Source organism: Sinohyriopsis cumingii, chromosome 7 (genome assembly GCF_028554795.1).
Source record: "Sinohyriopsis cumingii isolate HCF-2022 chromosome 7, ASM2855479v2, whole genome shotgun sequence".
Classification (NCBI taxonomy): domain Eukaryota; kingdom Metazoa; phylum Mollusca; class Bivalvia; order Unionida; family Unionidae; genus Sinohyriopsis; species Sinohyriopsis cumingii.
The window spans coordinates 92328730-92342463 of NC_142967.1; the positions used below are offsets into that span (position 1 = coordinate 92328730).

General features: G+C 32.9%; 1 protein-coding gene across 4 annotated transcripts in view; it reads left to right on the top strand.

Annotated features, from left to right (window-relative positions):
* Nucleotides 1-13734, top strand: part of LOC149795714 (cilia- and flagella-associated protein 99-like) — a 69735-nt gene that overhangs the window by 45295 nt on the left and 10706 nt on the right. For all 4 annotated transcript variants that reach the window (XM_089965603.1, XM_089965602.1, XM_089965601.1 and 1 more), the window contains 7 exons: nucleotides 932-1136; nucleotides 3374-3432; nucleotides 5816-5898; nucleotides 8468-8520; nucleotides 9780-9920; nucleotides 10507-10590; nucleotides 12446-12525. In XM_089965603.1, coding sequence (XP_089821729.1) covers nucleotides 932-1136; nucleotides 3374-3432; nucleotides 5816-5898; nucleotides 8468-8520; nucleotides 9780-9920; nucleotides 10507-10590; nucleotides 12446-12525 — 705 coding nt within the window. The remainder of the gene's footprint in view (nucleotides 1-931; nucleotides 1137-3373; nucleotides 3433-5815; nucleotides 5899-8467; nucleotides 8521-9779; nucleotides 9921-10506; nucleotides 10591-12445; nucleotides 12526-13734) is intronic.

The following is a 13734-nucleotide window of genomic DNA, read 5'->3' on the forward strand; positions in this document are numbered from 1 at the left end:
GGTGACAAATATGAGGTGAGGACATGTTTCACTCCATTTCTAAAGGTTCTATAGCTGTTCAGATTTAAGAGGTGATTATTTAAAGATGGAACTGAGGTATACAAAGGAATTAGCTGAGCTGTAGTAGAGAAGAGATATCTGAATAAGCATCTGATTGGTCAGTTATATACCTTTTGGTGTTTACTGATTGGTCAATTATATGCTATGTTTGATGGTGTTTTCTCATTGGTCATTTATATGTCTGATGGTATTTATTAATTGGTCATTTGTATTCTTGATAGTATTTACTGAATGGTCAATTGTATTCCTCACTGTGTTTACTGATTAGTCAATTGTGTGCCTGATGGTATTTACTGATTGGTCAATTGTATCCCTGTTGGTGCTTATAGCAAGGCCAGTCCTCTTACCTGTACAGGTAATAAGCCCTTTGTTTGGAAATTCTGTCTTCAAATTGATATGATACAGCCATATTTAAATGAACATTTGTGGTAAGAAAACATTTTCACAGATTCTAGTTCTTCTAATATCCTTATTTTATAAACACCACATCTTAATTGTATAGCGATAGCTTTGCCAGTAGCACTTAAGGTCACTGGTCTTATTTCAGCATGGAATGTAGAAAGCATTCTTAAGAACAAATATCAGTATAGTGAGAATGGCTGTATAATTAAATATGTTGAGAATGATTACCAAATATATTGAGAGTGATTACCAAATATATTGAGAATAATAACCAAACATATTGAGAATGATTACCAAATATATTGAGAATGATTACCAAATATATTGAGAATGATTACCAAATGTATTGAGAATAGCTATGTTATCAGAAGAAGATTTTTTTGTTTAGAATCGGAATATGTGTTACACAAGCAGACTACTGTAATAAATTAAATGATGTGATAACTGCTTGATTCGCTATTAAATTCAGACTTGAGTCTTTAGAAGCAGGGGCAAAAGATCCATCTGAATTTCTAAAATGGCAAACAGGGATGAGACAGCGAGACCTGGAGGCAGAGTTTGCAGAGGTTGAAAGACGACGGCTTGCAGGGAAAATCAGCCATGAGGAGGCCATCTTGGCACACCAGAATCTCATGAAGGAAAACCGTCGCAAGGTGCAGGAAGTACGAGAAGAGGTAATTGTTACTTACTGTATTTTGCTTATAATAGTTGGATGAGCATTTAGTTTTGCTTTGTATTTTAAATCACAGCAACATATGAAGGCTATTTGATACCAAAGCAATCAAGTAAAGTGCCTTGCCTAGGGACACATTATGGTAGCTGACCTTGATTGACCTTTTGGTAGGATTTGAAACTTCAGACTTTCTCTTGTTGAGTCTGGCATGCTAACCACTGAGCCACCATGCTGTTTGCCAAGTAGCAATATTATGAATTTCATGCTTACACAAGTCGCACCATAGTATGATCCCACTACAAAGAAAATATGATTGTATTTTCATCACAAGCAATTTCCTTAAACTAATTTCTTTTACTTTTTGTAAAATGCAGTTTTGTTTAAACTTTCAACAAATGATACCAAAAATAATTACTGATCCCAGAGAACCTGAAATTCTCACCATTACAAATTTGTATTTTAGGGCTCCTAGACAGGGGTGTCATCTTGTGATTGGATTGTCTGTGAGTCAGTCTGTGGCAGAAATTCAAACCAGTATGATTTTCTGGGAATCTTTCCATCATTTGTAAATTTGATTACACGAATTAAGATCTCTTAGTCGGATTCCGATTATGTGGTCAAATATAATTTTATCTTGTGGAACAGGACTGGTAAGACTAGATCACTGAAATGCTTCTAATGCTTGTAACGTCTGATTGTAATTCTTTTAAAGAAGTATCTAGGTGCTTGTATCACAGAAGCATATAAATATTAACCAATCAGAAATCTTGTCAGTTTTATGCCCTGATTTGTGGATAAAAGAATTACATATGCTACAGAAATTACAAATGGAATACTCAGTTTATCAACATTGGATGAAAACTATGTCTTTGTTGTCTTTTCTTAATGATTTCAGCATGTCATCTGACAGGAAATATGTCTGTAAAAAGCATGTTTAACCAAAAAGTACTTTCCATTAGTAAGATTTATTGCTAAAAAAAATAATTTGTTGTGTAAAGGATTCCTATTTTTATATTCTGATTCTGTTCTTTTTTTCCTTAAGATTATCATTCCTACTAATGCACAGTGTTAGGAGTTGACATATCCACTGTGGGTTTGTCTTTAGGCAGCCTTGGTTAAAGTTTTTTTCAACACCATAATCCATTTAACTGTTTTGTGCTGTTATCATATATTGTCATCATGATGTATCGTCATCTGGTTCAGCACTATGACATTAAAGTGTATCTGCAAACAAAAACAGAGTAGGTATATGATATAGATTTCTGATTACTCAACAGTTCATGTAAATCTGTTTTTGGTCAAGCTTAATAAATAGTCAAGTATTTACCAACAATATCCTTGACATGATGTTTCAGTCTTAATAAATTTTTGTCAGATATAAATAGCAATATTGCTACAGGCGATGTTCAGTGGGAGAAACCAGTTGAATTCACTGTGGGCTTTAACCATGGCCTTGGCACACGACTCAGCAACCATCTTCATTTATGCTTAATTAAGATTGATTTGTTGCTAATTTACGCTTCGTTATGCTAGATCGTGATTTACTGGATTTTCATGGGATACAGTAAGAAATCCGCTGCTTCAGTCTGTTATACATATTACTAGCCAATACATTTGAGCATAAAATAAAAAAGAAACATTTGTTTGCAATGAGTGAATAACGGATATATTTTATCTTTTAAGTGAAAAACTCAGGTGCTTTCACTTGTGGCTTTGCCACTTCTGAAAATACCAAGTTTTTCACCCACTCGTTTCAAACAAATATCCTCGCTATAATTATATTATTGCAATAGTTTAATAATTTGTACAAAAAATATGCGGCAGGGTGATGCAGCTTTAGGATCTTGATAATAAAACTTAACCCCCTCACCAGTTTCACTTTGTATTTGGAAAATAATATGACCATGTTCATCCCCTTCCCCTTGTTACCATTCATACTACTCAGTTATGCACCTTTGGTGAATCCAAGTTGTCAAAGAGTAAAACATTATTTGTTAAAGAAATTTCGTCACTCAGCACTTTACTTTAAGTTCTTCTATTGCATTTGATGCTATTATCAAATTTATAATATGCTTACATTTGTCTGCAAAACGTAGCAGATTTTTTAAGCTTTTAAAAACTGCTGTAAATAATTTTCATTTGTATGATTTATGTTTTATAAGTGTGTTGGAGTCATTTTAAACATAGATTTTTACTATAGATGCTTGAATTAACATCTTTTCTATTCCTTCTCTACAGACCAAGAAAATGATGCATGAGTACCTTGAGAAAAAATTTAAAGAGGAACAGGAAATGAAGTGAGTATGTTACATGGAAAATTTTTGGTGTAAAATTGAATCATGTAACCCATGGTTCAAATAATTTCCATGATATTGACAGGAGAAAAATTGAAGAGCAGGACCATATTTAGAAAATTTTGAAGTAAAATTCATAGACTTATACTTAGAATTGAGTTGTTGTGAATCCTAGCTCCACCACAATCTAAGTTTTCAGAATTTGCTCGATCATTTTATAGGAATATGCCTGACTTTAAAAATGTAATGTAGTTACCATCATGGGTTTGGAGCTATTTGATCTCATACTTGGAGTAATTTCTCGGTCTCAGTCTTACAAGTTTTATGAATTCAGGGCCATTAATCTTAGCCTATCCATTAACAAGTGCTTTTTACCACTCTGGAGGCCATGTTTTAAAACTGATTGTGAAAAAAATTGAATATGGGTTTATATCATCCAAATCTTAGAGAAGTTTGATAAGGAGCAAAATCCATGGATATTAATGATGTGATATTGCATCTGATTGGCTTACCATCTTACCTTTCATGAAGTCTTATTTCTGGTGTAATTTTGATCAAACTTCATAAAGAAGCACATCACATTATGATCTCACAGCAGTTTGATAGTAAGTGAGATCAAAACATCTAATTGGCTGAATTTGTTTCCATTCTGGAGACTGTATTTCTGTTCCAACTTTGAACAAACTTGGTAAATAAGCTTAATTCATCAAGATCTTGGATGCCAGACAATTATGAGGAAAATCTACCCATATCTAAGGTGATGAATACATGCTAGCTTGTCAACGCTATATTTCTCTATTTTAGATTAGATTTTGATCAAACTTGGTAAATAAGCTTATATCGTCAAGATGTCCAGTGAGTTTTATTATGAGTGAGATCTATGCATATTAATGATGTGTCTCATTGGCAGTGAGTTTTTTCAACCACTTTAGAGACTATATTTCAAAGGGGATATTTATCTGACTTGGTAATCAGGCTTATATTATCAAGGTTATGGATTATTATTGGTATGAGTGATATCTATGGATATTAATGAGGTGATCTTTATTTGATTTGTTTAGCTTGTCAACACTAGCAGTACTTTTTCTGATAAGATTTTAATACACTTGATAAAAAGTCTTATATCATTAAGATGTTGAATGAGTTTGATTATCAGCATGATTAAGTAGATCTGACAGGCACTGATACAAGGTCATGTTCTGTTGACCAGCAGATTCACCAATCAGATTACTGCTTTGATATTTCTGAAAGTGAGAAACACCATTACGAAGATATTGTTTCTGACAAATAATCAAACAAAATAAAATGCTTTTTTCTCATAAGCTGCTAAAAGAAAGTGGACAAGGAATTTCAAAGGTTGCCAAAAACACAAATTTTTATCAGTGCCTGTCAGTTGACTACAATATCAGAGGTCTCAACTTTATATTCAGATTGGATCTACACATATTTATGAGGCAATCTTGTATCTTATTGGCTGAACTTTTTGCCACTACAGAGACAATTTTTTCATGATTGGATTTCACTCCAACTTGGAAAAAAAATCTTACATCATAGTCTTAGACAAGTTCTTTAATAAGTAAGATATTAATGAGATGCTTTTGCATATGTGCATGTTGCCTCTTTATATTCTTTCATCTAATTTTGGTAAAAATTGGTATGTAGGTTTATATCATCACGATCTTGGATGAGTCTGTATGATTGAAATCTATTAGTATTATCTATGCCATTATCTTTGGAAAGAACTTTTATTTGACTTTAGTAAAATAGGTAAAATAAAAATGATAAAAAGGTTGGAAGTTTCCACAGGGTTTTATTCTTGCAGGAACATAAGCCTGCTTAATAAAATGGTCAGTTGTTAACATATGTAATTCAGGTTAGCAATATTAGACCCGCTTGGGCTTCTTGCTTAAGAAATTCTACGGAAGCTATTTTAAAGAAACAAAATATCATTACCTCTCATGGCCTGGTTCTTAGATTTTATTTGGTTAAAAAATCAAGCTAAGGTGCTGTCATTCCAACTGAAGCACTTAACATTTTTGGTTTTCAGTCACTGTAGTAAAAGAAGATACAAATTATAGGCAACAGACAAATATAGAATATGAGGGATTATTTATGTACTCATAATCCATTGTTTCTTAATAAAAATGTATCATTTTTATATTCTCACTATTTAGTTTTTAACATTGTTATGTTAGGTATTTACCACACTGATTGATTGCTATCCAAATTTATCTAATTTTTATTTGTTAAAAGAATCAAATCTCTGATACTTTTTCCATATTGTTACTATTCATAAATTTGAGGTTTCACATCTTTGAATTGCGTCCCTTTTTTTGCAATAATTTTTATTTAAATTATTTATTTTGAAAATATAATTTTGTCTCAGGCGCTTGGTAGAAGACACAATGCAGGGTCATAGAAATGCAAAAGAAGCTCAAAAGAAATTACAGGAATATAAACAGAAGTTAGGTAAGTATTACATGTACTAGTTTTCAGAATTAGTAAGGTTTATGTTACTGTGAATTAGTCTATTTTTATGAGTACAAGTTTTTATTGTCTTGCAAAAAATGACATTTTTATTGGTACTTGAAATTTGGACTATGCCCCTGATGGCATTCATATATAAATTATTTTTTGCAGTTTGAAGCAACCAGTATTTCTTATGAGGCAGATGAACTCATCTCAGTTCTTTTTTTTGGTAAACATGTGGCAAGAAAGACAACTCTTACATACCCACATATTGTGAAGTCTTTGATAATAAGATAAATCTAGATCTTAAACACTTTCTTGCACATAGATCTCTTTTGTATAAATTATTAAACCCTGTTACCCACTTTATAAGTAAGTTTAATTTTTTGTTCTCGATAAAGAGAGACATATTTCTTTCCTTTCTTTTGAAATTTTTTTCAAACTGCTTCGGAGAAACTATTTTGCCAGCCAGTAATCCTTCATAAAAAAAGAAATATATGGCACTTTGTGAATCCTAATTTTTCAGGTCACGTATCCTTCTTTAATATTAAATGCCTCGCAAAATTAGTTGTTTCTTTATATTGTTTATACTTTAACAAAGATGAGAGATGCACATTTTTATACAAATGTCATATGGTGGAACGTATTATGTTATGAAGTTGTCTATCCATCAGTGTTTGTAGCCAGATTTATTTTTGCACAATAACTTGAGATGTCCACCATCTACAATTAACAAACTTATGGGATGACTTGCATTTGGAGTAAGGAAAAACCCTATCGATTTTGAGGTCCAAAACTATATGGTCATAGTCAGCGCTGACAAAAGTTTGCACCGGATGAAATGGCACCCTGGATTAGCCTTACCTTTTATAGCCCTCATCCTCTGAAAAGTACCACAGACTCCAAGAAATGGTTCCCCCTTGGGGCTGGTGCCCCAGGAGTCAATGTGACTGAAAAAAAACAACTCTTTTCTGGGTAAAAATGTAAGTTATCTACAGAGAGAACTATTAAACAAAGGTATGTGTATAATGTGCCATTCATCAAACTCTTATTAAAAGTCATTTTAGTTGTAATGGCTTGATTACAAATAAAGGTGGGGGGAGAGTTGTCAGAAGGCACTCTTTCCTAGATTCCACCACATGTCACATTTTAATTTGCATGGTGTATAGAGAACATCTAAATTTGTATAGCCTTCTATCACCCATATTTAATTCAAATAAATGCTGTCTATAAAAAACTTTCCCACCCTTATTTTCTTTTGATGCACTATATCTATGGAGGGGGCATAAAGTGACCCATATCCATCCAGGTCAAGTTCAGTTTTCACCATATTCTGCCAGATTTGTTTGTAATCATGGTCCTTGTTTGACTTGCACTTTGTCTTCCATTTAATTTAGCAGTTGAAGGACTTAATGTATTAAAATCAAATGTGAGATATGAAATTTTGCGTTAGAAAAGATCTAACTCAGGTTTTATTTGTACCATTTTCTGACGTCGTACATTGCAGTCTCAGTTTGATGTACAGCTTTGCCTTTCATTTCATTTCCACTCAGCAACTTTCAGAGGATTTAATCGCTTGGAATCATATTGGGCATAAGGTTTTCCATAAAAAATACCTTGCTCAAGTTTCATTTTCATCATTTACCAGCACAATTTTAAAGAGTTGTACTGATTGCATATTGGATACACACATGACTCATGCACATTGCCTGAAGGGTGGACCTTAACTGGAATGCATACCATGCCGGTGTCCACTGCCAGTGGAGCACATCAGAGAGCTGAGGTGGTATAGTTCTGATCTCATATTGGAGACAAATGCCTGACTTTTACATATTGTGTGAATGGTGAACGTCCACCGGAATGATTAGCATGCCAGTGTCCATTGAGAGTGGGACACATTCTTGTAAAGCATGTTGATTTCCACCATGTCAGACATAAGTAATTTGATGTGAACTACTTGAAAAACTTGTATGTCAAAGTACCACCACAGAAAATGTTGACTTTTTAAAGAAATGCAATTTATAAAACAAATTGTGATAATTTTTTAAAGGATTATGAATGTGTTTTACTTTCATCTCATATTTTATGTGCATTTTACAGATCTGAACATTTACATTTTATATTTTATCTTGCTGTATATAATGTTTACATTTATTTCCAAGGGTAAACCCTTTCTAAATTTTATGCAGTTCACTTTTAAATGTTTTGAACTTTACATTTAGTTGGCACTAGATAGCCACTTTTATGCCAATGTGATGTTGGACTTTTACATTTGTGGTTGGTAGCAACAAAATAAAAAATATTGACACTCCCATGAATAAGATGGTACAGTATATTAAACTTTGCAAACAGAAGAATAGAAGTGTTTTGATGTAAAATTCCACTCATGCCACTTGAAAAATTAACTCCCAAAAATCATTAAAAGTATGCCCAGAAGCAATTGAATGGTTTGAAATCAATTGAAATTTGTGGGGGTTTCTCAATTTTCAACCACTGTCAAATGTCAGTCTTTGCAAAACCTTTTGCAATATTCGCTTTTCTTTTAGCTTTTATTTATTTTCATTTTCAGTACAAGAAGTCACAGAAGAAAGTAGAGAACTCATGAGGATGGCTATTGAGGAGGTAAATAAATCAGAGAGTAACTGTAAAACAGAACATTTGTAGATCATATACACTATCTGTAATCACTTATAAATTGGGTTAAGTTACCAAAACTTAGACCCAGATCAGACATTGCATAATGCACTAGCAGATGAGGGTCTGTATTGTTTGCTCTATTAATTACTTGTATTATGTATACTTAATTTGTATTGTGTGATAGACCTTTGTCCATAATGGAGAGTATGAATTTGAGCCTAACTGACCAATGTCATTTTTTTGTAAACATATTTATTTGGATCTGAGTTCAGGGCATTTGTTTTCCCCTTAGAAATTTCTGGTCTACCTGATGTTTGACATGTTATTTACTAAAACTTTTGTAACAGACCTAACCTTCTTTGCAACTTAGAATATTCTGGAAATGAACTTTTGACTCACAGCCATTGAGAGAATTTATGTATTTATATTATTTATTGGAATTACAACGTGCTTATAGATACTTTTGGACTAAATCACTATTTTTGGACTATCGGGAATTCATTTAAAGACATTCTAGATTATATCATTATGATACATCAAGACTGTTACCACATTACCACATTCCAGACTATTGGTACATCAACACATTTATGATTAGAATTTATTCAGAACACTACTGAGATTCATTTGGAACACTCTCTACATTTTTTAACTTGTAATAGAACTTTTAGGGCTGTTTGGGATTGAATTCATAATACTGGTAGTTCTTTTTAAATTTTCACCTTGCATTCTTGGGAAATAAATTATTTGAGAATTTTACAAAATTTTTTGGTTTTGCACATTTTTGTAACTTAGGTTAATACCATAGAGTTGTAACACTGGTAACAAACTGCATATTCCCAGAATATTATGAAATGGCAGATTTTGGTTTGTATAGTTTGCAGTTGAATCCGACTTATTGTGAGGATACAGAAATATTTGTATGATTAGAGATCATTGTATTTGTCTTGAAGATGGATGGATCAACATCTTGACAATATAGTATTACCTCTGCTTATGATCATATGGTGTGTACTCTTCATTGTTACACAAGCTGAAATATAGCTTCAGAATTGACTTTTAAATCAGCTTACCATCAATTTTGTAATAAATATCGTCAAGGTTTTTACTTGTGCCACATGGCTGTGACATAAACTTGCACAGAATTTTGTAAAGCTGTTAAATTTGTTGTTTTTTCTGTATCAATAATTAGACAGTATATGTGAGAATTTTTCCGAGAATAACAATATTTTTATTTTCAACAGGCAGAGGCAGAAATGAGGAAGAAGATGGACTTGATTCATCAGATCAGAGCCATGGAAGCTGTTCCCGTCATCCGACAGAAATTCATAGACTTTACAGAAACATCTGGGGCAGGCCTTCTCAGTGAGATGTCAATAGCAGAGGTGAGAATCTGGATTCAACTTTCAGTGAAAATTTATAATGTACTTTTATCTTTGCCTTAAGAACACATTTATTGAGATTTATTACAGATTTGTTAAGTCTGATCATTTGTGAATGTTGTTGCTTTTTTAAAATCATTATCATGTAGACGTTAGCCACCTATATCACATGACTTTATTCATTAAAAACTTTAAACTTAATTTTTGTTTTTTTTTATCTTTGCACGCACTTTGGAAATAAAACTGTGATTACTTAAAATCACTACCATTTATAACTGCATATAAGTTGCATCCAGTTGCGAAGAACATGGACCCAGATCTACCATCGCATAATGTGCTGGCAGAGTTGGGTTTCTGATGTTTCAGCTACTGAGTAGTCTTAACAAATTTGCTTGGACCCATTATATGATGGCAGATCTGTGTCTGTGCAGTTTGCAGTTGGTTCCAACTTATAAGCATTAGTATATAGTAAATTGTTTCCTGTACTCTGTGATTAGGAACAAGTTATTTTAAGTTAATATAGAAATAAGACATTATATAATCTATTCTATAATGTTTCTCCACTTGACACGTGCCTTTTTGTTAACAGCTGAGGGAAAGGTTGTCACTGATGAAAACAGCAGAAAAAGAGGATGAGGAAAACAAAAGGGATGAAATTCTGGCATCAAAAGAGGTATATAAAATGGAAGGTAGAAATATTGTTAGGAATCTGAGGTTCATAAATCATGTGATTTCAGCACATCTGTGGCAAAAGTTTTTAATATTATGCTATTTGCCATGTGTATTTGTAATACTGTATAGTAAACCTTCAGATAAAACATGTATTTGTGACTTTGATTTAAATTCTTAGATCATTTGTAAATAATTCATTGTTGTTCATATTGGCTAGGAATTAACATTTGTCAAATTCTCTTATTTCACTATCATACGAGATGCAAATATGCTTTTACTTTCTATCAATTCGCATAACAGCAGTCCTATATATGGGTATAAATTGGCATTAGTAGCAAACTTTGCCAATTAGCAAAATTATAATTTTAATGGCAGATTGTTTTTGTAGTCCATTACTGAATGATAGCCACTTTCCGCTTTATCTTCCACTCATATTTCAAACTTGTCGACCATTTATGTTCAGATGATTTGCAAACTTTGCCAATTAGCAAAATTATAAATTTAATGGCAGATTGTTTTTTTAGTCCATTACTGAATGATAGCATCTTCCACTCATATTTCAGACTTGTTGACCATTTATGTTCAGATGATTTGCAAACCAGATGAATATAATAGTCGAACCAATTTGTTTATGAGGGTTTAAATGAAAATGAATTGTAGTTAGCTTTAACAGGGCTCATTATTTCTCTTTGCAAATGATTGAATTATGGATCAGTTTATTAATAGCCTATAGAGGATATTATCTTTTCCTACATTTAACCACTCCAGTGGCCTAGTGGTTAGAACATCCACCTCGGATCTGGGAGGTTGTGGGTTAGAACCCCAGCCAAGTCATACCAAAGACTTAAAAAATGGTACTAACAGCTGCCTCACTAGGCGCTCAGCATTAAGAGGTTAGTGTTAGGACTGGTTGGCCTGGTGTCAGGATAATGTGACTGGGTGGGACATCATGCTGCATGTCTGCGGCATGATGCCCCAGTGCTAAGCATCATTATAAACTGCCACACTGCAGACATGGTAGCTTTAAGACTGAAAAATTGTTAAAGCTGCGTTAAAAACCTAAATCACACACACACACACACACTTTTCCTACATTAATACCAGATGTATTTCATCATGTGGTACAACTCCTCCCCAAAATGTGATATTTTAAAGAATGCTGAAGCCATGAGTTAAAATGTCATTTTTGGCACTGCAAGATGAAATATATCCAGTCTTATACTAAAAAGATAAATTTCATTTTGATATATACCAAACTTGCTTTTGTATTGAAGCTACAAAGATAAGAGATGCTCATCTATTCATCACCCCTTTCATAAGTTCACCTGAATTTTGAGTGCATTTATTGGCTGATCATAAACAAATATCAGTGATTTGAAATAGCAGTACGACTGGGATGTCCTAATCTAATAAAATAAAATTTTGAAATATACTAAACTATTTTACCATATCTGACCATAAAAGCATGTTCATTTAAGCTGGGTGAAACACCATAATTTTTTTACACTGCTGACAACTTTCTTAAGGGACATAACATCCTAAAGAAAGCAAATGGTGGCAGTTATGGTCTTCAGCAGAAAAAAATTGTCATGCCTGAAAGGATATGCATTTTTTTAATGCTAAAGCTCACAAAATTTCCATTTTTCTGACTGCAAGTATAACTTCTTAAGGCATACTCGGTTAGCCATTATGCAAAAATCTGAGAAATCTGTATGCAAAATATGTGACAAATATATTTATATATTTCACACTTAAGTATATAATAAAACCAAATTAAAATCTAACTGTTGAAATGAAAATGAACTGGAGTTTGCATTTAAGTAGGCACATCTTTTTTGCACTATTTCTCTTTGCAGGCCAAAGACCAATACCTACTGGAAACACTGGAGATGATTTCTAAACACAGACTTGAAAAAACAAAGACCGCAGCTCTCAGGTTGGTGAAATTAATAGGAATAATTAATTAATTATGATTTGCTGCAGATGATTATAGCAAATGTTGGATGTTCCCATACTGTTGATTCTGCTCTGCAGTTATGTGCTTCTGAAACTGGGACTGATATATGGTGAAGTTGTGTACATTTGCGAAAATCGGTGAAGAGAATGTTAATATACCTCAATGCTGCATTCATGTCCTGTGACAGAAATTTCTTTATATGTAGTATTAGGAAACAGCATGCTACCTAATTCGGACAGCTGATGGAAATAACTATATCCATATGCTAAAGAAATGAACTTGAAATAGTCCAAAGATCACTAACTTTAGAAGCTAATCAAATAGGAAAATGAATTTTGTGCCAGAGTAGACAATACTAACTTCTGAAAGTGCAATAAATGAATTGTTAAATATGAAAAAACGGGGAAAAGTTAAGTTAATATTTTTTCTTCTCCAATTTACCTCTGAAATTCATGATATGAAAATGACCAAGTGAAAACAAGCAGTCTCTTTGAGAGGTACACATTTGAAGTAAGGTCATGCTGTATAATCTGTAACTTAAATCGTGCCCAGTAATCATACACCAAATTAATTAAAGGGAATTTAAAGTTACTTTAACAATTCCTCACATTATAAACATTCTTTTTGAAATAACCTATGAAAACTAGTTAGACAAACATGGTACCATATATACTTGCATATAAGCCAGTTTGCATAAAAACCAACCCCCAGACTGAAAAGGTAAAACTCGAAAATATGCATGACCTGTGCATAAGCTCACCCGTAAGTCCAGCCATATTGAAAAATCTTGTTACTGATTGGAAAAATTGAAAAAGGACTAAAAAGTCTTGAAAAAAATCTTAAATTTTCATCATTACAACCATTCTAATTACAAAATGGTAATGTCACTGCTCTAGGCGAAATTTTAGTATATGGATTCGGACATCATCATGAGTTATTTACTGTCAGGTCTGGAAATTTGTATTTTTTGGTCTGGAAAAGAATTGCAAAATGTCAGGACACTTTTTTTAAATTTATGACAGGAATCTCGAATACAGGAGATCCTGGGCATTCAGGTTAAGCAAGTTATATCCTCTTTGGCGATCTGCAGTAACAATATATACCAGTAGTCAACAAAAAAAAAACAGAAAAATTTCCAGTTGAGACCTTGTCCTGAGTCTAAGCCAATCTCCCTTCTTCCGTGTGTTA